The sequence below is a fragment of the Diadema antillarum genome, unplaced genomic scaffold (genome assembly GCF_040938485.1).
Source record: "Diadema antillarum isolate AM-2024a unplaced genomic scaffold, OU_Dant_1.0 seq00000082_RagTag, whole genome shotgun sequence".
Classification (NCBI taxonomy): domain Eukaryota; kingdom Metazoa; phylum Echinodermata; class Echinoidea; order Diadematoida; family Diadematidae; genus Diadema; species Diadema antillarum.
Window position 1 is genome coordinate 494,325 of NW_027271175.1, and position 25,196 is coordinate 519,520.

The window sequence follows — 25,196 nt, forward strand, 5'->3', positions numbered from 1 at the left end:
TATATTCTTTTTTCTTCTTCTCTTTCTTCCTCAAACCTCCGAGGATCGTCATCTGTGTTGCATATTCCTGTCTATTTTGTTACCTCTTTATCACGCTATAGTCTTATTTCCTCTTGTGTCGTCAAGTCAGTTTTTTTTTCTTGTTTTTCCTCCTACAAGTAAGGCTAGTCTTGTTGCTGTCCCAGTCCTGTTACATGTTCATTACTCTGTTTGTTGTTGTTTTATGTATAATTGTTTGTTCGTCTGTCTCTTAGTGGGCTGCCAAACTTTTTTTGTGACGAACTTTTTGTGCGGATTTTTTGCTGTTTTCAATTCAATTTTTACATCGGACTTCTAATAAAAGAGGGGCCCACACTCTACAAGCTCTGTCTTTTTAGTGGGTCCCTCCGTTTTTTCACACAGTGCATATATTGAAAACTATTTCACTTTCGTTATCTTAGCAACTATTGCAATGTATCGCTACTGTTAGTTTTTTTTTTTGCTATTATTGTTGTTTCCTCTGTACAATTGTATGCATTGATTTTGTCACTTAAGAAAGTGAGATTTATGTTTGTGTTATATATTGTGAAAAAAACGAATAAATATGAACTTGAATACTTGAAAATTCTGTGAAAGGATATTTACCGATAGCGTATCATTCTTCTCGGCGTTTTAGGTATCCACAATGTCTGGCAGGTTTAAGCGTAGTTGTATCATAAGTCACACAGATTTTGGGACCAAATGAAACGAACAGAGTTGAAGAGAAGCATGTGAATACTGCACATTATAGTCATGGCTTCGCATAAAAGAGCTGACTAATCGGCTTTAAGCCGCTGATTAAGTCTCGAGTAAGATTAGATAGTAAACCTGACAAACTTATGTTTCCAATAGGTCAGATTTTCTTTCACCTTTTTTTTTTTTACTTTCCTGCTCTTGTCATAATTCAATGAGCATGTAGTTATATAAAGATGTCTAATCAAATGTGTCTCTTTCATACAGAGTATTATATTTTTGTGTTGGAAATTGTACAGGTGCAACATGTTAATCGTCAAATCATAATTGTCTAACAGTGTAAGGCATCATGATATGACTCATTAATCGGTCAAACAGTGAGGGATTTTGAAGTTGAAATCAATTGGCGTAAAAGCACTGTCACACTCAAGACATTTTCCCTCGAAATTTGACACCTACATTGTAAGTAGACTCAAATTCCCTTCAATTCCCGGCATTTTATTTTCTTTCTCTCAGTAAGCCTACGTTGTCACATATTAAAGATTTTGGTAGTAAGCCCGCCGCATACTATACGACTCACGACTATACGACTGACAGACTTTGGATGTGAAATAAACAAGCGTGTTTATTCTGAGGATATTGTGATTTATTTCAGATTCAAAGTCTGTCAGTCGTAAGGTCGTGAGTCATATAATTAGTGTGCGACGGTCTTAAGCTTTATATGCGATAGCGCGACAGGCCTGGGTCTCGGGGATGGCCGGGGTAGAGAGTTTTGCCGTCGGGGTCCTTTATTGGCGTGGCGTGGTGTGGTGTGGTGTACGGTGTGGTGTGGTGTGGTGTGGTGTGGTGTGGTGTGGTGCGGTGTGGTGTGGTGTGGTGCGGTGTGGTGTGGTGTGGTGCGGTGTGATGTGGTGTGGTGTGGTGCGGTGTGGTGTGGTGTGGTGTGGTGTGGTGTACCCCACATTTTATAATCACAACATCGGGGTAATAGTGAATTTAGAATTGGCATATAGTCTAAAAATCAAATCTGTTATAGGGCCTAGTCATAATTATACAGAATTCTCATGCAGATCTACTTTTATAGAAGACAATTTTTTAGTATTTGCACCACGTTCTGACAAGTCACAATAGATATCAGTTCATTCATTTACAAAGAGACAATTGTTTGCACTCCCATTTCACAGGAACCTTCATGAATGTATGCCACTGTTGAAGAACTGCACAAGTAACATAATTATCCAAATCACAACATAATAATGACAACACAATCAGGCGAGTACCACTGACCAGCAGTTTTACATCAGTTTTCCAGCAGACTAACTCAAGCTGTGCTTAATCAACAGTACGATACATGTATAAAGTAGACGGTATCATGACTTGCTCAAAATATACGTGATCGAAGATCTTCAAAGAAAACTCAAAATACACCTTCATTTATAATGTCTGAGTAGAAGAAAGCAAAATACAAACTTCTAGCAAAGGCAACAAAGGCAAACCAATACAAAAATACACATTTGGCGAAAAAAAAATGACGTATACACTTTTGTCTGTGGAAGACATTAGACTTTATTGCCGTGTGTTTGTGAATCATGAAAATATTAGCACCATGTGATATTTTAATTGATAGCCTGGATATAGGCCCTATAAAGATGAATGAATATATGCGACTGAGTTTAAGGCTTTCATTTTCTCTGCGAGTTCGTGGGGATTCAGTAAAAAAAAAAAACACATAAGATGCTTGAAAAGCATGAATAATTTTTCAAATGTCTATGAGAAGTAGCCATACAGTCAAGAAAGATAACATTTTCCCAAAAATTAACAGTATTGCTTTTGTCACTACTCACCGACACCACTGCAGCTACACAGATATTGTAATCACTTTATGATTTGATAATCCTGGCATACTGGATTCATATTTCCGAGTTATGAGCGAGGGCGTTCGCCAAGTTTCGGGTGGAAATCTTCATAAATGCCATTAAAAACTACGACATCGACACACAGTTCCACAGAACAATCATGAAAATATACACGGAATGTCTTTTTCCACTATTATATACTCAAATATACAATTTCTGTTGCAAATGACAAATAGAATATAAAAATGTAAAATCCCTACTTCTCTTCATTAAAAACAAATCAAAAATTGCACCAGGAGGAGCCGTTTGAAAAAAAAAAATACTTAAACGGCAAAAGAAATTATGTAGCTTATTATATCACTTATATGCGTTAGTATGTTTTTTAATCATTAGTGATCCTCTTTTGAAGTGGCGTTCTCGGTTAACCACAAGATACGAGCAAATTTGGTTAGTCTCGATTTAAAAAAAAAAGAATAAGATAAATAAAAAGGCACTAAGATTCCTACAATTATCTTTTTTTTTTCAAAGCCTGAAGAAATGGTATTAAAGAGAGAGGTGTTGATATGTAGGCTCCAAATCAGCAGTACAGGACGAGAATTGAGGACAGTGCGAGTACAAGCAACGCACCATTACATGGGCCCACGATTCCACACAACCCATTCCTTTCTTGTGTAGTCTCTAACCAACGTTGATAATTTGGGGTCAAGTGGGGGAATCGTATGACCCTATCAACAAGACATGACCGATATGCCAAGATATGGTTCCCTTCACCTTTTCTTTGTTCTTTTCTTCATTTCGTCACCCACTAACGGATACGATTACTTTCTTTATCGGAGTAATCAATACACTGTCTCGCAACTTCACGTTATAATTAATATGATGGTTAGAAAAAAAATGTGGCACACGTGTGATCGCAGTCTGGCAAGAAAAAAAAAGATGAAAATTCTATCTGCAAATAAAATCGTATTTAAAAATAAGTAAATCATATCTGCACATAAAAGTTTGTAAAGCAAAAAAAAAAAAAAAAAGAAAAGATGATTACGTCATAAAAGTACAGGTAACACATAATAAAAAATGATCAGTTCTGCTGGTGTGTTGTTTCGCTTTCTCTCAGTCCAACAACACTGCACCGAAGTCATAGAACGCAACGGCGACACTTCCACTGTCTTTATATACATAGCCAGCACCACTTTTTAGTACAGGGTGAGGTGGTGCCGGAGAGGAGACGGAGGTGTTCCCCAAACTGACGAAGGTCACTGATCATGCGCAAACACTTTGCGACACTGAACTCCAACATAGGCAGTTTCTTCATTCGTCAGCAAGCACAGCGCTTTTCTTGATAAAAGGCATCGTCCGTGACACTATTGGCCCTTCAGTTCGCGTGCTTGTTCAGTCCAGCGTAGAGCGCAGTAACATATGTAAATACGCACTTCCAGTCAGGTTTGTCGCCCATTTCGATCATGTCCTCCGTTTCTAGTAATTGGGGTACACTGAAGTGCTCTCTGCACAGAAAAAAAGGACACAAAGGGGGAAAGACAAAGAGGAAAGAAACGTAAATTTTATCATTAAGCTTGAATTATAATACGGACATCACTTTTATGAAATGGTAAGTTTAAAAAAGGCCGATTGTTCAATTGCCTCTGCAAGACGTGAACCCGTCTACAGTTTATTGAATTGTTTGCAAGCGAATCTGCTCATGAAGGACTCTCGCACAAATTGCAAGCTGTTATCACTTTCAACCAAGTCGAGATGAGGACGGCTATGTGCATCCAATATGTGCATTCATGCTGAAAAGGGAGATAAAACATTTAAAATTATCATGTTCTTTTTCCCTTAAATAACTTCCCTTTGACATCTAAAAATTATGATTTTGTGCCTAAAAAATAGAAAAAAATAGCGTATGTCAAGGTTATTTCAATACATAAATCTCTTTCACCAAGAGTCGACCTGCGGTTTGCTCAATTACCAATTCTTAAGAAAGGATTTCCCTCCCAGGCTAGTCCGAGAGTTGAAGAAGCCGAGAGTTGACGAAATAGGTCGCAAAACCCGTCGACCAGATTGACCGAGTTACCTAATACATTCTGAAAGGCCCGCAAAGTCTAGAGAACGAGTAATGGAATCATGTTCCGAGCCATGAGGCACGTTAGCTTTAAACACAATTCCTGAGGTTGACTTACTCTGCTGCCTGGAAGGCCAGGTCGAAATTGTGCCGTCGGTTGCTGCCGTTCAGGGAGTTAAAGTTGAAGGCGGTGGGCTTGAACTTGTGGACGAGCGCGCAGAAGGCGAGACCGTCAGCCCAGGACGTATGGAAGTTTGTCACGCTCACACCCTGAGGCAAAGCACGCAGACACATAAAAGATGGGGATTAAGTATCGCTAATAAAAGCACATTTAACGCATGATTAACATTATTGTCAATTTCACGCATGCTCAGTATATACACAACCTTAAATGCATGACAAGAACACTTTTCATGGAAATTGAAAGCAAGAAAAATGGTGAGTTTAAATTCAAATATATACACATCCTCCAAATATCTATAGTTCAAACTACTATACAGGCAACGGATTGATTTGCGCAATAACTCTGAAGGGCGGGTTTGTTGATGCTGGCAAGTTGGGGACGAACTTTTACTACTAAGAATGTACATGTACATGCCAGATTTGTCGTGTAATCCATCATTGTTTCACAGACAGAACTTTTTTCAGACAGAACATCAAATCCGATCCAAGGGGGAATCGAATTCTTGGTCGCTCTTTGCAAAATGATGTATGTGACTGAGTGTGTTTGCGTGGAGCGTGAACTTACGTCGTATCCCTGTGTGTGGATTTGACACCACTGCAGCAGTTTCTGCGTCTTCGTCGTCGGGTTTTTGATGATTTTTGCGCTCTGAGCTGGTGACGTATTACCAGACATGGGGGATGAGAAGATCTCCTTGGTATCAGCGATCGACTTCGGCCTATAAAATACAGAGTAGGGGGAGAAGATGTGAGACAGGGGTACAAGTTGCTGCCACGCCCATATCATTATCATTTCCCCAGTGATCACTATGCTTCATTAGCCCATTCTTTGGAATGTGCATCCTCTCGCGGTAACTGCACATGATTTAAAACCTGATCAATCACAATATCTGGATAATAATTATATCACCGTGCTTCTTTCTTTTTTTGGGGGGGGGGGGGGCGTGATGAAAGCAATATTCTAGAAATTTCAGGAAGGATCATTTATCACATTTCCTACCAAGTACGATTCTACCTTAAGACTAGACAGAAAGGTAGTATCAAATCCTTCCTCATAAAATTGTTACCACGGTAATATACATTTTTTTTCGTTACGATGCATTTTTCTTCCACACATATTACACTCCATGTCGAATCTCCACCTTGTACGCACACTGCATCAGTGTCCTAACTTTTGATAGGATAGCTCTCTCCATCATTTTGATTAGCACAAAGTAATCGAACAGCATCAATCATCATCATTATCATCATCATCATCATCATCATCGTCATCATCATCATCATCACCACCATCATCATTATCATCATCATCATCATCATCCCCATCATCATCAGCATCATCATCATCTCTTTCCCGTTGCCATAGTTACCTTGGTGTCTGGACGTTCTGGAAGCTGTATTCTGTCTTTGGTCTCTCTTTGGGCTTCTCTTCTCGTCTCGTCCTCTTTGGTACGGTTTCCTCGAACTGAACTCTCGACGGTGCTTTCGAAAGAAGGAAAAACGTAATGGAAACACATGAAAAATGATATGTCACAAACGCCCCCATGCAAGTCTCAAAAAACAACAACAAGTTAATACAAACTAATTCCTCATCATCAAATAGTAGAGCATCTCAACCAGCAAACCAATCACATGAATTACTAAATTTCTCCCTACTGCGGTGTGCAAAATTGATGTCCTTTATTCTTCCGACAGCACTGCTGTACGTATAGAGAAACGTACATATAATGATTAGAACTTCGGTGAAACAGCCAATTAAAGCTTGTTTAGCTAATAAAATGAGAAGTTTTTATCAGACAATTTTTGAACAGACATGTCCAATCACATGAAATATATCACAAAACTCAATAAATGCATGCTGCTTGAACAAAACTGACACGGCTGAACAACGAAATACACATAAGAAAAGCACAATTTGACGCGGTATAGGGTACATACTCGTTGTCGTCTTTGGTAAGTTGTTGATTCCGCTGATCAGCGCGCTGGTCCGTTTCGTGATGAGAGCCCTTGCCCACTCTTTGGCCTCTTCGTCGTTCGTACTCCCGATTGGCCTGAGAGAACATACAATAATGATAGTCAGCAATTAGAATGTTATCAATTTTCGTTTCTTTCTTTTTCCTCCTACTTCTTTCTTTCTTTCCTTCTCCTTCTCCTTCTTCTTCTTCTTCTTCTTCTTCTTCTTCTTCTTCTTCTTCATCTTCTCCTTTTCCCCCTTCATTTTATTCTTTGTCACTTCATCAGCGGCGTCACACAATGATTCTTTTGTTAATGTGTCCCCGCCAACATTAAATTGAATGCATGGGACCAATCAGAGGAAAACATTAACACAGACTGTTAGCCGTAAGTGATAAAATTCTTATCTCTTGCACAAGATTATGAAGCCATTATGACTAAACTTCCCTCAAATAGTTTGTCATTGGTACTCACAAAAAGCGTTATTGTGTGACATAATATTCTGAATACCATTGCTGCCTATAAAACAGACAAACTCAATACATGTATGAACAAAATGAACGAACTATTTGGGATAAAGGTGTTTATACTCACGTTCTCATAGTGACAGTCTCTTTCGCTTCCTTTGGCTCCTGTTTCGTTTTTGCTGTTGGAAGGAGAAAGAAAAAACATGTGTAATAAGAATGAATTGGAAATTGTCAATCAAAAATACGACTTCTCCTGTAATCTACTCGAAGGGTTCATTGAGACACAGTTTATGACTTGAAACTATCCATACCAACAATTATCTATAAATACATATAATGACTAATGTCATGACATATTATCACATCTTTGCTCTTCAACAAAAGATTCGAGGGCTGTCATTTACATGGAATAGAACTCAAAGACTAAACATCAGCCCAGTGATTGCGTATGTTCTAGAAACATTTTCAGAGTGAAGTTATTACCTTTTGCCACTCCACCAATCTTATTCAGCATGACACCCTTCCGTTTCCTTGGTGATGTATCTTTGGCGGACGAAACATCCCGGTCGTTGACCTTGGCCTCTTTCTTCGACGACCATTGCTTCTTCGGAGAACGGTTCTTCTCATTTTCTTTTTGCACCGCAGCTTCTGACCTGCGACCGCCAAAAAAACAACACAAAAACAAACATAAAAACAAAAATGGAATAGTTAATAATGGAAATAGAAATAAGACCAGCTGCACGTGTACGGACTGCGTGCGCATTGTGAAATAAACTCTTGACATAACATTTACAGAATATTAGAAAAGGAAAGGTTTCCTCACATGGACATTCGTTTTTAAGAACGACCTTCCATGGAATCAAACTTATCATTTCAGTTCACGATTTTCTATTATCAAGAAACCCGTCCTCCAATTGCACACGTTAATCTCCCTCACTCTAGTATGCTCTTTCCACATCTTCAGGTGTTTCATGGGTCTGCCCCCAGCGTCCATGTTTCTCTTTTTTTTTTTTTTTTTTTTTTGCATTTGTAATCATTGTATCTGTCTACGTCACTGAACGTTCAAAAGACGTCCCCCTCCCATTCCCAGCTGCGAAAAGTGTCATCACGTTACCGTGTTGACTTTCGATTGCTAACAAATATCTACCTCTTTCTCTCTTCCTCGATCTTCCTCCTCTTCTCTGGATTAGTACTCTCCTGTCCCGAAGCCGTCTTGACTAGAATTGGACAAAAAAAAAAAGAAGATAAGAGAACATTCATTTTAATCAGTCTAGAGGCAAAACGGCAACGACAACAGCAGCAATGTTTAATAGACAGAAATGGGTGACGAGTGAGGCGGGGCTCTGGCGGGGAGAATGGCGGACAAGATTGGGGTGTCGCTGCCAACTGCGCTGCAGTGATAGGTAAAGGAGTAAGCCTCGTCTCCATGGCAATCAATTAACAGGGCTTAATCCCGTCGAAGCGGTTGTTAGCCAACCTTTTTTCCCCTGCGAGATCTTCAAGCTGTTACCTTTCTAATTAACCGACGTACCTGCACGTGGTTTCTCTCGTCTGATGAACTTTGATGCCATTACTCAAGGTTTACGAGTGAGGCCTGCATTGGACGTTTCCCTTTTCGCACTTTTATGCGTAATCAATAATGATACCGCTGTTTTTCATCTTCTGCGCATATTATGAGTTGTAAGTTTCCATGGAAACGGGCGTGGCGTACCCCTCCCTTCTATGCGTTATTGTGTTACCAATTCACGATGCCTGTTTGCATTTACTTTTTAAAGCTCGTAGAGCCTGGCAATCATATTTGCTTTAAATAATTTCATTCAAAACGAAATTTTAAAAAAAATACAAAAAGCAAACGAACGTTCCTTCCTTAACAATGTACTGCGAATGTACTGCAATGTACTGTTGCAGGATTTGAGGTGATACAACACGACGTGATATACGAATCAAATATTCGTGATAAACAAGCTGATACAGTACATAAAGATCATACTGAATATTGTACCTGCAACGAGATCTATTGGGTGTTCACGATAAAGTTTGCATAAGTAACCGATTTTCGATAAACCAGAATTATCACCGAACTCGGAGAACCTACCTTCGGCATTGTCTTTGAATCTACTCCTGAGGGCGCTCACACCCGTTGTCGTGGTGGTGGTCGTCGTGACGGTCGATGTCCTGTTTGGTGTCGGCGTCGACGTTCTGCTGGCATCACTCTCTGAATCAGATGATTTCGACTCATCCAGATTCCTGGTTAAGAGGTAGTGATGGATTACAGTTTGAGATTAAGTGATTCGGGCGCTAATATAGCGGTTAATTAGGGTAAGATGGCTGTGAAGGGATGGTCGTGTACAGGAGAAGTAAATTGCGAGATATCCAGTAATTTCGGTGTGAGGTGTTGTTTTTGTTTTTGTTTATTTTGGGGTTTTGAAATTTAAAAGCGCGGATTAAAGCGTGGTCATGCACTTTTGTCATCTGACTTTGCTTTCGGATGTGTTGAAATTACCGTCGGACGGGCAGGGTAAAAGTCCAAATCGGGCTCCAATCGTGGTTGTTGTTTTTTTGTTGTTGTCGTTATTGTTCTATTCTTGGGAAGCAAGTAGCCCTAGAAATTGGCTGCGAGTTTCAGGCCCAAAACCGCACGTTCAGACAACATCCGGGTTGCCAGGGAAATTCTCACGAGGCATTACGTGTTACTGCCAGTCTCTCCCTTTCTTTCCTTTTCTCTTCCTTATTCCCTCACTCTCTCTCTGTTCCCCTGTCTCTTTCCCTCTCTCTCCGCAGTTAATTTGGGCGCGAGAAGCGGGCTAATTTCACGTCTGCTTTCCTAACCTGTCAGGAGAGGGTGTATAAAGATAACCATCATCCCAAATCTAACTTGGCCCATCTTTTTTTTTGACTACTCCATCTCCTTCCCACTGGTACCAATTACTGAAGTGGAATTGCCCATCTATTTTTGTGCGGGGAGTAGGGTCAAAATTTGAGAGAGCGAAAATTGGCTCAAGCTGTTTGAATCAAGACAGAAGATGGTAAGGTTGTCACCGTAGGATTAAATTGCCTACAGATCCTCAATTTTGTACGATATTTCGTGCTTCCAGTACTAGTACTCGGTTATCATCGGTAAGCAGGGCAACACTGTGGGAGTCAGAAAGAACCAAGTTTTTTCTCTTTTTTTTTTGGGGGGGGGGGGGGGAGGGGGTCTTTTTTCTTAGTAAAACGTTCTGATGCAGTTCTTTCCTTACTGCCATAATCAATCTTGGTATGGACAAATTGCGATGTGTGGTTCTGATGTCCACTAACCTGTAATTGTTCTTGCTGCTCCATCTATTTCCAGCCCCATACCTGGTAGGCGTGGTTGTTGAAGTGGTGGTGGGCGATCCTCTGACACCGGGTGTTGCCTTGGTGAGAGGTGTATTTGTCTGTCTTGAGGTGGGCGTGGACACTCCTGTCAACACCAATAAACATTATGACTCAAAAACTGGACACACAGAAAGGGAGGGACTGGGAACAATTGGTTGCCATAAAACATATGGCATTATTTCCATCAGTACACATGAACATTAACAAAAGTGTGCGGATACCGAACATTTTTCTCCCGGATATCATAAAGATAACACAATAATGAGAATGATGCTCTACATACTCGTAGTGGTGAAAAAAACAACAACTCTTAATTACTTCATTTGAAACATAATTGAAAAGAATGAAACTGTCAACTATAAGATAATGATTTTGGAGGACACAACATATTAAGGGCGTTGTGAGACCACCATGTGCTCACAAATTGCCACCGCAAAGGCCTATTTCATCCCTGGGCTTTACGAGAATAATTCGTCATGACTCACCTGCTTTATTCCCGCCAAACAGCTCCTTGAGCGCGCTTACATTCCCCGTGGGAGACTCCGGCTCTCCCGTTCTTCTCTTGGGAGTTTCCTCAATTCTAATCAAAATCACCACAGGAGAGAGCAAAAATGGAAAGAAGAGTTCAGATAGGAAAACAGTATAAACGACCAAAACAAATTAGAGCAGAATGAAGCGCACACAAAAACGATTTTGTACTTGGCTGAGTGCTCAACATTTATCCGTTCGCGAGGTTAAAGTGGATGTTGTGATACCCCGCAAACAAAAACCGACCCTCGGAAAGGCCGTACCGCAAACAGGACGTTGGCCTCGCGTTTCAAAACAAACAAGTTGCAAAATACATGTAAATGCAGCCAACTTCTGCCAACAACACATTTAGCCGAGATTTGCACTTTCGTTCTTTGCTAGTCCAGCAAGAGAGTGACATTGGATGGGAATTAACACAGGCTTTGGAGGGGATAGATACGCCACAGTAGGCTCATTTGCAAGAGTAAAAACCTTGATATCAATGTGAAGACTGTTCGTTTTTTCGCGAACTTACATGATTACTTTGACGACGCAAATCCAACCCACTATTGAATGATTGCACAATAGACTTACATCGAGACCTATAAATTGCCACGTTTTTGTACGTGTCCGACATGAGAACTGATGATTTAATTTTTTTTTTTACGAGGCTTGCCCGAAATGACAAAATACTAATCACAAACAGCTGCGATCTCTAGAGCAAACCATGACGGAAACTTTGCTCGACAATTAATATTCATTTTGAAATATGATTATTGTTGTCATTTCATGCTGAATCATCGACTACTCGCAAATTTGTCATCATTCGAGATAGGAGTCAAGAATGGCGTTGAAAGGTCTGGTCATATATTAGTCTTAAAACATCACTTCTCTCTTCCTGTGCTTAAGCAGTGAATGAAAAAGAAGGAGGAGGAGGAGGAGGAGGAGGAGGAGAAGGAGGTGAAAAAAAGAGAGGGAAGGTTTAAAGTACAACTTCCCTATGGATGAAGCGGGTTTGCCCATAGCTCCTACCTGTTGTAGCCGAAAGGCTTCCTGGTCACCGCTTGGTGGGGCTGTCCTGGGGAAGAGCTGCCGACCACCTTGGGGGCGGGATATGAGACGGGCCGAGAGCCGCCTGCGTGGGGCAGATAGAGAGAACATGAATTCCCATAAAATTATGCAACAGTCTTCTCAATGAGAATAATGCATCTTCTCTAAATTTTACTGCAATATCCAGGCAGAATATTTAGCCCACAGGAATCGCCAAAATAATGAGCGGGTTACGATAGCATAAATCATAGGAGCGAAGCTAAGAGTGGTCACTGCTATAAAGCGAAAATTGAAGCGAATCCAAACAAATACTTGTATTACAAAAGATTATAGCATCTGGCAGCCATTGGGCCACAGACAAGGTTTCCTTGTTATGTTAGTCGTTACTAATACTGGAGACTGTTTTACCAACATAAACTGGTAAAATATAGAAGGGGTTACTTTGTTGTGAACATTTGTGGGTGCTACTTCGGTGGCATACAGAGAGCACAAGAGTAAAATGAAATATAATTTTCAGAGCCTGTAAAAAGAATAGAAAAAACAAACAAACATGATGAGCAGTCAACTCATTTTTGTAGGTTGTTGGGGGAGGGAACAGCTAACGGGACTCTGGTAATCGTGGTTTTGAGATCTAACGGTTCGCCCTTGACTCACGTTTACCCTTTTTCTCCCCTATAATTTTGCGGTCGCGTGTCATAATAAGAGGCGTTGATTTGACAATTAGCGAAGGACATACTAAGTAGACAACGACAGCAAAATCAGCATTGATAATTTTCTTTTCTCATTCTCTCTCTTTTCCCTACACAAACTTACTTTTGCACGTCGACCAAGCTACGTACTTTTCCCCAAGAAAGTTTTGATCGAAACATCACGATTAAAAAGAAAATGTCGGGGAATGGTGGGTCAGATGAAACGTATTGACCTTTCGGGTTTATTATGATATTTAGATAACTTTGTCGCACGTGTCTCTTTGGCAACTATCATTTATTTTTGTGTGCTTTCTACTGGTTTCCTTGGTCTTTCAATGTATTTTATTCATCTCTGTGTTTGTCTTGCTCGGTTTGTTTATGTTTGGGTGTCTATTGTCTTTTACTTGATGCAATTCCTGTATATAATGGCGCGCAAAATTACGTGCTTCTTCATACCCTAACCATGAGGCAAAAGTACACGCGACCCACACGCGTCTCTCACGTTGCATTCACACACGTAAATTCCTTCGTACTTTTAATACTGGAATCACTCCTGCTCCATTTTTATTTGCATATTGAATGCCAAAGGAAAAGTGCTCTCGATTGCTACCGGAAGTTCAGCCTTATTCAGTGAGTGAATCCCACGAACAGACAATGATTATTATATCCAGTGCACGCAATGTACAATTTCCATGACCTTACTCGTTTCTTGTTGTTGTCGTTGCTGTTGCTTTTGTTGTTGTACGTTGTTGTTGTTGTTGTTGTTGTTGTTGTTGTTGTTGTTGTTGTTGTTATTTGCTTATTTCAGCTATCAAAGGTGTTGCTATTGGTATGTTTTACATAAATGGAATAGTGCTTGGCCATGACCTCACCTGCTGCCCGTCCGCCGAATTTCTCCATGAGAGCGCTGACGCCTGGTCCGGAGGGCGAGGCCGTTCTAGGCCCCTCGAAGACTGTGACTGGCCTACAGTCATAAAAAAGACCATGAGAAAAGAAAAAAAAAAGAACAATATCAAACATGAGTGCACGTCAATCGCCCTATATCATCGATATGAATCCATGATGTCAACATGAGGTACCTGTTTTGCCCCCGTTTTCCCCCTCCTGTTTCACTGGCCGTCTGTGGTCATGACTTATGCTGAGAATGCGTTACCAGACGACCCCGAATGCCGCGAGTCGCTACCGCACCTCTCTGGTTAGAAATGTCTCAAGTTGAAGGTGGTTCTCGTGACTCAAGGGTGCTTCATGACTTTTCAAACTTTACGGTAAAAAAAAATCAAAAAAACAAAAGGAAAACAAATGTCATCTCACTCAGATCAAGAATGAGTTGACCTTTCGATGTTGAAGGACTGAAAAAATGATGACTCTCCGCAGATATGCTCTTGAGAAAGTTCTAACCACTCTTTCAAGTAATTCCCCATGATGGATCGACATAGCCTCTTCTTGAAAGCGACTCGTGGACTTACACTGTTGATGCGTAATGGCCTTATCTACAGCGTTCATCAGATTCATTCTATCGGATTATGTACATCCAAACTTGATAAAATCTAGTTTCGGTTTCCACAACGCGAAGACGGAAAAATGACGGCACCGTGCAATCCAACGCTGCCACCCAAATGCTGCAGTCGCAAGCACTCTAAGGACATTATTGGCCCACGGCCTATCACTATGTGGTCCCTGTTCAGCAGTGTGTGAGTGTGTCATTGAAATCCACCTCCAGAACTGCTTATCATATCTATCATAGCAAACCAGAGGATTGATCCTGATAAGAAATAACCTTATCAAACCTGATATCTAAGATTTTCAGATAAGCAGAATTCCTGAAAATTCCTTCAACTTTTTGTCAATGTGACGAACCAACGAGTTCCCCCAACAGTTGGAACAACAACAAGAAAAAAAGCCCCTGTAATTTCATAACGCTACAATCTTGCCCTTATAGTCCAATCAAGCTAGGCGAAGTTGACAGTATACACAACGACACACTGCGAGACGAAAATTATTGACCTCACTGTGGGCGACAACTATTTTTTTGAAAGCTCACCTTGTATTTTCTTTCCCCCTCATCGCGTCTTCCTTGCTTGGCTTGGGCTCGACAGTTACTGACACAGTCACGATTTCCTCTAGATTGGACGGGTCACCTTTGAAATTTGTCACGTCTGTGTGATTTAAAAGAAAAACAAAATAATAAAACGAAGCGACAATCAGCATATGCGATCCGTCAGCACATCATCATAAACGTGTCAATGAAGCGTTCAACGGTGTAACTATTTTGAGATCGCCTCTTTTTTGGGGGGTGTATTTTTTAGATTATTTGTTTTTATGTGTGTTTACTGACCTGTTTTGAGTCAGCAGCATCCACCTGTAACTTTAGGGAGTTCTCTCTGTCTCTCTCTCCCTCTCCCTCAATCAATCAATCAATCAATCAATCAATCAATCAATCAATCAATCTATCTATCTATCTATCTGAACCTCCCTCTCTCTATTGCAGCGCATACTTTAACAATAGGTTCAAAGGATGGGAAACTTTCGCAACTTCGCTCACATGTGAATTCATATTTCTAATCCTCATACACATTCAGATCTCTGATTTTTTTTTTTTACTAATAGTCTTTAATACCCGTTATATGACTCCAGTGTATAAACCAAAGAAAAACTAACACTGCCTTATTCAGTAACAAAGAACACCACCACCACCAACAACAACAGCAAAACATTAGTGTAATATTAATTCCTTATAAATCATGTTGAACAACAACAAGCATACAGACCGATGCGGCATTAACTCATTCTTTCAAGGCACCCCTTACCGAGGTCCACCTCACTACCGAAGCCATGACTCAAAAGAAGCGAATATCTAATGCCAAGGTCTCGTGTCCTAATTGCGTTTAGGTGGGTTTTTTCTCTTCTTTTTTTTTTTCAATAGTGCTGTATCTATGAGTGGAAAATCTGAAGTAGCAAAGGTTTAAACCCATTATCTGACGTTGATCGTGGACTATTTCTTTTTACAACAGAACAAAATACACGAACAAATTTTATGTAAGAAGTAATGATTTGAAAATACATTTGTATATGTATACTGGTCTTATTCAGCGGGAGCAGCCTCTTCAGTGTTGCCACTGTTCTACCATTGTCTACCAGAGGGCCCTACCATTATCATTACCCCACCATTGACAGTCAGGCCTGCCCATTTCTATACCTGAGTCGAGAGGAGACATTGTGAGTAAAAACATCTCGTTCTTATAAGGATGAAGACATTTTGCGGGATTCGAACTCGGGACTTCGGTTTGAAAGTTAGGAGTCTTATATCCATTACACCACAGTGCCCCGATGACTCGAATTAGATTAAACACGGATATTTTCTTTTTCTTTTTACTCTGTACATAAGTAATCATGACGGATGACGGATTTGAGTGATATGACATTACTTCTGTATAATGCCGATGGTAAGTTTTGTAAGGGATGATATGAATTAATGCAACATCATTAAAACAATGGAGACAATTCCTGTCGAAGTCAGACATACAATGGGGAATAACTTTGACGGCTTCATGATAATCAACGTCAACGGGGAGGAACATATTGATTTTATGCCATTCTGTTTCATTAATTGGTCGCGGTAATTGTGAGGATTTTAAAATTCGAACTTCTCATACGTTGGCAGCGTCGCAATTATTGTCACGGCCTTTGCAGCTTTTAGTATGCACTCTCCATCGTACTGTATACTTGATGAGCCATGGAGAAACACACATTGATCGAATTATAAAACTGAACTCATATCATTAATTGATTAAAATTCGCTCAAGTGACTTTACGTACTGTTCCTTCACTGGGGTTCTTATCTATTTTTATCTTTTAGGAGGGAGTGCTCTACCACTGTCACCCTGTGCCCTAAGCAATCAAGGAGTTCCTCAAAAAACAAAAACAAAAATCCGTCCCCCGTCGAGCCGCCACCCCACTCTTGTCATGAATCATTATATAGAGCTCTTTTCTCCAATTACTACTTCCATAATGACTATCTCTCTATCTTTTCTCTCCGTCTCATCTCTCTTCTTGATACTTTAATACAACACTTCATCTTTCTCACCCCTCTGAGCAGTTAAAGGGGTGACGAGTCAAATGGCCCTGAACTCTACTTCCACTGTACTGCATGTACAGGTACTTCCACATTTCCTCCTTAATTCGTGGCCTGTCAAAAGTAGTTTCAATCTCTCCTGGAGACCATTCTTATTTTTGGAGTCGCGCATCCGACAACCCCCGTCTCCCCCCCCCCCCCCCCCCCTCCTCCCCGCGACCATGAAACCCCCAAAGACCGCTACCGCAAGAGAGTGAAAGGTTCTGAGTGGGCAGGAAAACCCCTCGTGACTATTTCTCGCACTTTAAAACGTCGATAATTACTAAAAAGTCACCACGAAGATGAATGGGCACCAACTTATATGCAGACTTTAGAACAAGAGCCTGGTACCAAAATTTTTATGGCCAAAATTCGCTGACATCCCAAGTTGTTTTACAAAGTGCATTCAACAACAACAACAACAATAATAATAATAATAATAATAATAATAATAATAATAATAATAATAGTAATAATAATAATGATAATAATAATAATTAGTAATAATAAACGGTCACAATTGTTCTTCAACGTGTTGCTTAGCAAAACCATTGTTGAAATGTCTCCTTAACACCATATAGGCAATCGAACTTAAAAGAATGATATATTATTATCACTGTTATTTTCCCCCTTTAAAATCAGAGATGTCGTGCAAAATGTAGCAAACACAAGGAGACGTCGAAATAGCAGCCTATCGCTATGTATAGCAGGCCGGACGGAGTTAGGCCTCCATATGAATGAAAAGGACGCAACTGTCATGAGGTATCACCACTGATAGAAGCGCAGGTACCTTAAAAGTGGCAATGTTTGTTAATGTATATCAATGGAGTCTATAACTATATCCTGATCCTATTTTCGTAGAGCACAGTATCACATGCCTATGAAAAAAATATACAAGGGGGCCTCTCGAAATAGATCTTCCTCGGGGTTAACAAGACGGTGGCGGAGGAAACAAAGATTCAAGCAAAACGCTCGTGCAACATTGCGATGATAACCTAATGACAGACTGATTTAAAAAAAAAGGGAAAAAAGAACAAGAGAATGGAAATGTTTAATAAAAAAAAAAAGCATTTGAATCCATGCACTTACCTAGACAGTTTGCTCCATTAGATATCATAGACGGTTCCACTTCGATGTCTTTCTTCCTACAGTAAATGGAAATAGATGCAGCGAAAGACGTGTGGTATAAATCCCCGGCTTGGTTTACAGACTTGAAGTGCAAAACAGTTATCACATCATCTTCACTTTCTCCAAATATTAAGTTAGTTCACAGCAGTTCATACGGATAAAGTTGTATGCCACGATCTCAGCCACCGATGGGTGATAAGTGTCCCACTTAGCAGCACCGCTAAACTGCAAAGTGACGATGGAGAGTTAGGGGCCTTGCATTAAAATCTATATATTGACTCAACCCTGTATGTGTGTGTTGTGAGTGCATGTGTGTGTCTGTGTGTATGTGCGCACGCGCGCGGAGGTCCTGCACCGCTGGTTCATCAAAGCGTGAGTGGGTTGTTTAATACCCACAGAGGACACTAAAAACTATCAATGTTCACCATCAAACTAGCCTTGTTGTGTGGAAACGTTTACAAACAAACAAAAAATACTAGTACATCCCATTTCCTTAGGTAACTTACTCGAACAAATCTAACTCATTGACATGATTATAATCCAAGGTAAGACCGTAAAATCTCTCTGGCAACACGGCGACAGCAAGATTAAGGATTACAAGATCCCAAGAAATACAAATCAAAGTCTTTACCCTTTCTTTCCTTTGTCCTTGTCCTTCTTATCTTTCTTCTTGTCCTTCTTTTTGCCCTTCTTTCCCTTTTTGTCCTCTTTTTCTTCGTCACCGTCTTCCTCTCTGTTCTCCTTGTCTTTCTTCTTGTCTTTCTTTTTGCTCTTCTTTCCTTTTTTCTCCTCCTTCTCTAGGTCTTCGTAGCTCTCCAATTCGTTTTCCTCTTCGTCCTTTTTGCCTTTCTTTTTGCTCTTCTTTCGTTTTTTCTCCTCTTTCCCTTCGTTGTCGTCGTCCTCCTCCTCGTTCTCCTTCTTGTCCTTCTTTTTCTTACTTTTCTGTTTTTTCACCTTCTCTTTCTTCCCTTTCTTCGGACTTCCAGCGTCTTCAGCAGTGTCCTCTTCTATTTGACTGATCGCTGTACGGAACAAAAGAGAAAAGAAAAGAGTTACGATGTTGTGTGTGATTTTTTACCGTGAATTGCTACATCGAAACATTGGCAATGTCATTTGAAAATCTCTGACCCCCATGAGCTTTCTAGAGGTTTCTGTTATTTCTTTTTTGTTTATTATACTCTAATCAGCTCAAGAGTTTAACTAACCAGATGCGTGGCGCCATAGACACGTCCTTGCCCCGCCATGTGGAACAGCTTATCCTGACACGCTTTGAAAATCTTGATGATTTGACGCCGAAACGAAGAATGGGGTCTAGCCAATGTTTCGCCACCAATATTCACCTGTACTTTAATTGCCTTGGAGTTATCATTAATGTCGCTAACTCTTTATTTCTCTTTGCATATTATTGCAACGCCAGTATATTGTCTGATAAGACGCATCATATTATTGAATTCATCAGTTTCCGATTAAAATGTTGCATTCCTCTTTCTCTCTTTGCCCATTAATTTATCACAAGCAAACCAAGAACAGAGTGGACTCCCATTCTAACGAAGTCCTCGGGACCGGCAGTTTTCTTTCGTTATATCCAATCGCTATACCCGAACAAATAAACGATAAAAAAAGATAGAACGCATAATGTTGCTGCCTGAATCTTTACTTCAGTAACCAGAATTTCGTTATAGCCGTGTTTGTTATAACGGGAGTGCTGTAGTAATTTCCATCGTGGCGATTATCACATTTCAATTGAACCCCTGCCCCCCCCCCCCCCCCCGATTGTCACCGTGTCACCGTATCAAAGAGGAGTTGTATATTCCGTTTGCTGTAGTAAACGCAATGCTCTCGATCTTGTTGAAGTTTGTCTCAATACATACAATCTGATACAATATTTTGACACATTTACCTTGACATTTATATCAGATATACTGTCGGGACCCTCAAACATACGCCTGTGCCCTTATACCTGAATGTAAATTAACACATCTCTCGCGCTTCAAGTCAACATCTCCTGTAATAATGAGACACGCAGTATTTACCGCAACTGTCCAGAGAAACAAAATCTTCACGCTTTATACATTTCAAACTACAAATTTCATTGGGAATATATGGGAGTACAATAATGATGTAGCCTCGGTTTGAGTCACCAAAGTTTTACACCATCTGATGTGTGTAGTAGAAACCATGCTAGGTACATAACAGACAACAATGAAAACAGGGAAAAATGTTCCCCGCCACGAGGTTTCTCCTGGAACGCTGCCCAAGAAAGAAAATAAAGAAGAGTTGAAAACAGCCTGTACGCGGCCAAGTTTAACTATTTTTAGAAGCTCGTGATTCAACAGTTACCTCAAAATGCAATCGTTAGTATTGAATCAACTGTGTTATGTTTGCTGCGTGAGACAGAATTCCCACAAGTGGCTAAGTAAAGAGGGGTACACGACAAGAAAATAGTAAACACCTAAATGGTGCCACGATGCAGCGCCTTTGGAAAAAAGTCCATTCTGTACACAATCCTGAATGATAACTCTCATCCTTACACATAGCAGACACCATTTTCAATTTTCTCATTCTACTACCCTAGATAATCAATATCAAAGCAACGTACATGGTTGGAATTGTTATTTCCATTCATGTACAATATCATTTTCTTTTCTCTTCTTTTTTGTGGGGGTAAAAACAAGAACTCTTTCCCCATCATGGAGATTATGAAAATTCATTCAGCAACTCAATTTATTCTCTCACCCTGCATTGGGAATGGCATTTGATTCTTCGACAGCAAAGAAGACGCTTTGCATAGCATATAGGCTAACAGATGTAGGCAATCATGCACGGTAGAAATCTTTACGCGCTGTGTAACATAGCAGGCCAGGGGAGTGAAAAGCCCGGCATAGTATATCAATATTTAAATTCTATCCTTTACCCTGGGGTCAAATCTAAAATGCACCTACGGAATCTGCATTTAGCCAGTGTTCCTCACAAGACTTTTGAAAACAATACAGAATTTGCACATGATCCATCGGATTCTCGTGGGCTACGACATTCAATGAAGATGGCTCGAGCCTTCAGTGCAGTTCAGCGTGAAATTATTTCCAGTTATTTCTCTACCGATTTGGTCCACATATTATCAATAATACAATACAAAGCACGGACTGAAAGGAAGCAAAGCACTACACGACGTGAACAAGGAGTAATGTTTTGAGTATCGTAATTCAAACAACAACAACAACTAAAGAGAGAAAAAAGTCAGAGAAAATAAATGGGGCAAAACAAAGCCGAAGGGAGATGCAGCGAATGTTGACCCAGCCAACGAAAGGGTCAGTGTCCAGAGAGCGTAAAAGACAAAATACAATACAGCGGCAGTTCGCACCTTTTCAGATAATTAAGGACAACAAGGCCTCTCAATACAATCAAGGGATCTTGTCTTTCAAATCAGATTCATCGTGTGGTGGACGATGCGCTACCGCAAATCGAATAAACCATCTATCAGTCACCTGAAAATCTGGCACCACTACTACATGCACTGAAAGTCATCCCGAATGGGATAAGTACCGAAGCGTACCAGATTGGGCGCCGTTAGTTTTAATCAGGGAGGTGAGCACCTCCCTGGTTTTAATGGTGTACCTCGATGAAACGTGCAAGACGTAGACCTAAACAGCGGTGGTTCAACCAATGTTCCTCGATTCTTACCTTTATCATGTACCCCAAGAGTTATTCCAGTGTCACTGTTCGGAGAAGCAAACCTAATGCTTCAGTTCAGATAGATTTCGGGTTAAAAATGATTTCAAAGTTCACAACACACCAAAATCACTTTCACTGAATATAGCGTAGCTGGTGTACTGCACAGTTTCGCTACTCAACGTTGTAATGATTTTTATCTTGTGCTTGGGTCCGATTTAAATAACGCGAGTCGTGCCGCGTTTCTCAAGATATCAGGAAGTGCTGGTATTGGCATACGGTTGAGCGGATCAGGATCAAAGGTCAAGCCGTACGGGTTGGCACGTGCCAGTGCAAAGCGACTGTGCGTGTTTGTGTGTGTTTTGATAACGTGTTTGATTCGAGCTATTCTTTTTTTTATTGATCTTCGAGAACGAAGCGATACTTTGTTTTGAAATTCCAGAATCTCCAAACAACAGGTGTCAAGTTTAGATATACAATAAAGGGTCAGCAGCTTTTAGGGTTGTGTCATTTACTTATTGGCAAAGAAACAATTAGTGAGTCACGCTTTTGGATAATATAGAATGATCTGACATCGTTTAAAATAAGGTACTCAGTGTTTAGGCAACAACGCTGGCTACACTGAATATCAGCACAACACAAGGAAAATATGTGATTACATAACATTTGCAAATCTTTTTGACAGACTAGCTGTATATTTACAGTACGATGTTTGCTCCTCGGATTTTGCTGTTTGTTTGTGACGTCAAAGAACTATTCAACAATATTGACTTCTCTGAGGGGGAAAAACAACAGCAACAGAGTCATGTTTAGAATGTTGATGGATTTGATTTGCTTTGTCGGCAGATAACAGAATATATTCGAAACGTACAGAAATAACTTAAGGAAGGTTGCCAACTAACATGCCAAGGTTGACTAGCGATGAAATGATTCCACACAAGACTTTAAGAAATGGATTCGCAGGGTTTGCCGCTGATTGTGACTTCTGTTACACAAAACGAAAGTGATCCTTTGTGCTATACTATCCGGAAAAAATAGCCATTATACAGAGGGAAAAAGAAGAATTTGTTTTAAAAAAAGACTTTCAATACCATCGCTCATGGGGAATAAGATGCGATGTCGTTTGAGTTGTAACTGCAACAGTAGTGGTTTATGGGATGTCTTGGTGAAAATAAAACATTAAAAAAAGACCGATTGAGCGTCTCATTTTGGGCACAAATCAACAATGATTACCATCTTAATCACTAGAATAGGCACCTGCTGAAGAAGATAATTAATTTGCCGACCAAAAAGGCTACATAGGACCTAATGCATATACAAATATACATATAGTAGATGCAGTATTATTATAAGATTGCAAAACCACAAAGAACTTCCGTCAGATATGTGGGTTTTTTTTTTTCATATCATTAGTACCTCTACAAGTGTTATAAGCCATTTCATTAATAAAAAAAAAACACACACACAAGCCACTCGATGCAAGAGACCTGCTGCCTTTTATAACAGGACCAATAATGTCTTGTGTTTATCTTCTTTCTTAAACGTGTTAATGAGGTCTTATACCTGCTCATAATCGGCCGTTAAAAGACAGAAGGATGAAAAAAAAATCGCCATAGAGGCGCCTCAATTCCATTTGCTGCTTTATTTCCACAATATTGATCGTTACTACTATTATTAATTTTGTCGTGTTTGTTTGTTTGTTTGTTTGTTTGTTTGTTTATTTGCTTGTGTTTTTTTTTTTTTTTGGGGGGGCTCTTCCATGAAATTACAAAATGAGAAAATGGAGAAATAATAATAATTATGTTTGATCGTTTTCACGACCACTGCTTTTCCGTGAGTCGGCGGAAGGAAGGGGTTTCGGGCCTTTTGAGTCGCCTACGCGTGAGGCTAGAATGACGGCAGGGACCTCGAGTTGACCTTCCGAAAACAAAGGTAAAACAGAAGGCCTATTCACTGCCCTTGACTCATCACAACAATCCAATAAAATTGCGACCAAAATCCGTCTCGAGCTCGACCACCCGCTAGGTATTTCACACCTCGACGTCATTTTATATCTCCGCTCCACATGCCTATTATGCACACATTTTGAGGCCTATTCATTGTGATGCAAGCAAATGCTTATCACGCAAGAGCTGACCGATTGAAAAAGAACCGAACATTTTTACGATTTTTCTTAGAACGAAGGGTCAACGCTGGCATCATAACAATAGTCATTCGGAAACCAATTTAACAGTCTTTGTCGATGGGGTAAAAATAAGCGTGCTACGAGTAACCTTTACCGCGGATGGTCGCGTACGGTTTCTTTATCCTTTTTTTTTTTTTTTAAAGCTGACGTAGTTTTGTGCTGACCGGAAGATTTTGTTGTTGTTTTGTCTTGTTTTTCTTTTATAATTCATTCTTTGTCTGGCGCGTGCTGTTTGTACTCGGAAGAGGCGTTACGTATTTAGTCTGGACGATCGGGAAAGGCCACTTTCCCGAGTCGTGTGTGCTGTATTGATCTTCCTTAGATAAATTAAGAGATTATTTGGCCAGATTTTCTGACCAGGGTCAGCTTCTTTCAAGGTGAATCTGTCCAAATTAGAAATGAGAGGATAGTGGCAAGGTGTCACTAGGTGAAATCGTGACCCTGGAACTGCCTTCATTTAATTCGACATGGTCTAAGAATGCAAGATTTCTTCAAAGTTTAGTTTCTGCGGGCTTTGTTTGTTTGTTTATTTGTTTCCTACAATTTCGCTTGAGTGTCCAAATTTCTGAAGAGCTCAATCAGAACTCCCAAACTTAGATAAGATATTGAATGAATAATGCGGTTACCAGACAGGAAAATCTAAACTATTCTAATTGAAGCTCCGAATAGATTCAAGACGGTTATTTGCTCAAACCAACACTATTTCGAAAATGGCATCTCTTGAACAAATCAAGTCACAACATTACTTCGTTCAAGGACCTTTGATTAATTGATAACTAGGCATGAGTACATGTAATATGTAGGCCCTACTCATGCATTGTTATCAAGTAATCAAAAGATAGATTATTATTGATATCACTTGGCTACACTGCATGGAAAAAGGACCAAGAATTGATTTTTCAAGATTGTAAAGTCAATCAATACAATAGCAGAGACCTGATGGATATTAATGAAGACGGATATAGGTTGGTTTTTTTGTTTGTTTTTGTTTCTGTTTCGTCATGTGTATTTGCCAAATCGATATCGGATTTAAATTTCAGTCTGAATCGCGCGCATGCGTATAATGTGATTTCAATCTTTTCTTTTGACGTCGTATCAAACTAGCGCGTGACAGCCATTAGAAAAGTAGATATCAATTTTCCCGTGTAGTATATCTTTCAAACATGCTCTTGTATATCATTAACTATTCTAATTGAAGCTCCGAATAGATTCAAGACGGTTATTTGCAAGATTTCTTCAAGAAGAGGATTGAGTACAAGATTCTTACCCTTGTT

At 40.0% G+C, this 25,196-nt stretch overlaps 2 protein-coding genes across 3 annotated transcripts in view; both read right to left on the reverse strand.

The window, feature by feature from the left end:
- Positions 1-2,442: 2,442 nt before the first annotated feature.
- LOC139726266 (uncharacterized) lies at positions 2,443-18,056 on the reverse strand. The gene is made up of 15 exons (XM_071637333.1): positions 18,030-18,056; positions 14,871-14,985; positions 13,702-13,793; positions 12,123-12,225; positions 11,069-11,163; positions 10,524-10,668; positions 9,322-9,473; positions 8,374-8,443; positions 7,710-7,879; positions 7,354-7,405; positions 6,745-6,857; positions 6,177-6,288; positions 5,375-5,525; positions 4,745-4,896; positions 2,443-4,069 (listed from the first exon to the last, which is right to left on the reverse strand). The coding sequence occupies exons 2-15, from the start codon at positions 14,891-14,893 to the stop codon at positions 3,940-3,942; spliced, it is 1,560 nt and encodes a 519-aa protein (XP_071493434.1). The 5' UTR covers positions 14,894-14,985; positions 18,030-18,056; the 3' UTR covers positions 2,443-3,939.
- A 624-nt stretch (positions 18,057-18,680) lies between these two features.
- LOC139726267 (uncharacterized) overlaps positions 18,681-25,196 on the reverse strand; it is a 56,707-nt gene continuing 50,191 nt past the window's right edge. For both annotated transcript variants that reach the window (XM_071637335.1, XM_071637334.1), the window contains exon 3: positions 18,681-19,090. In XM_071637335.1, coding sequence (XP_071493436.1) covers positions 18,696-19,090 — 395 coding nt within the window. In that variant the 3' untranslated portion in view covers positions 18,681-18,695. The remainder of the gene's footprint in view (positions 19,091-25,196) is intronic.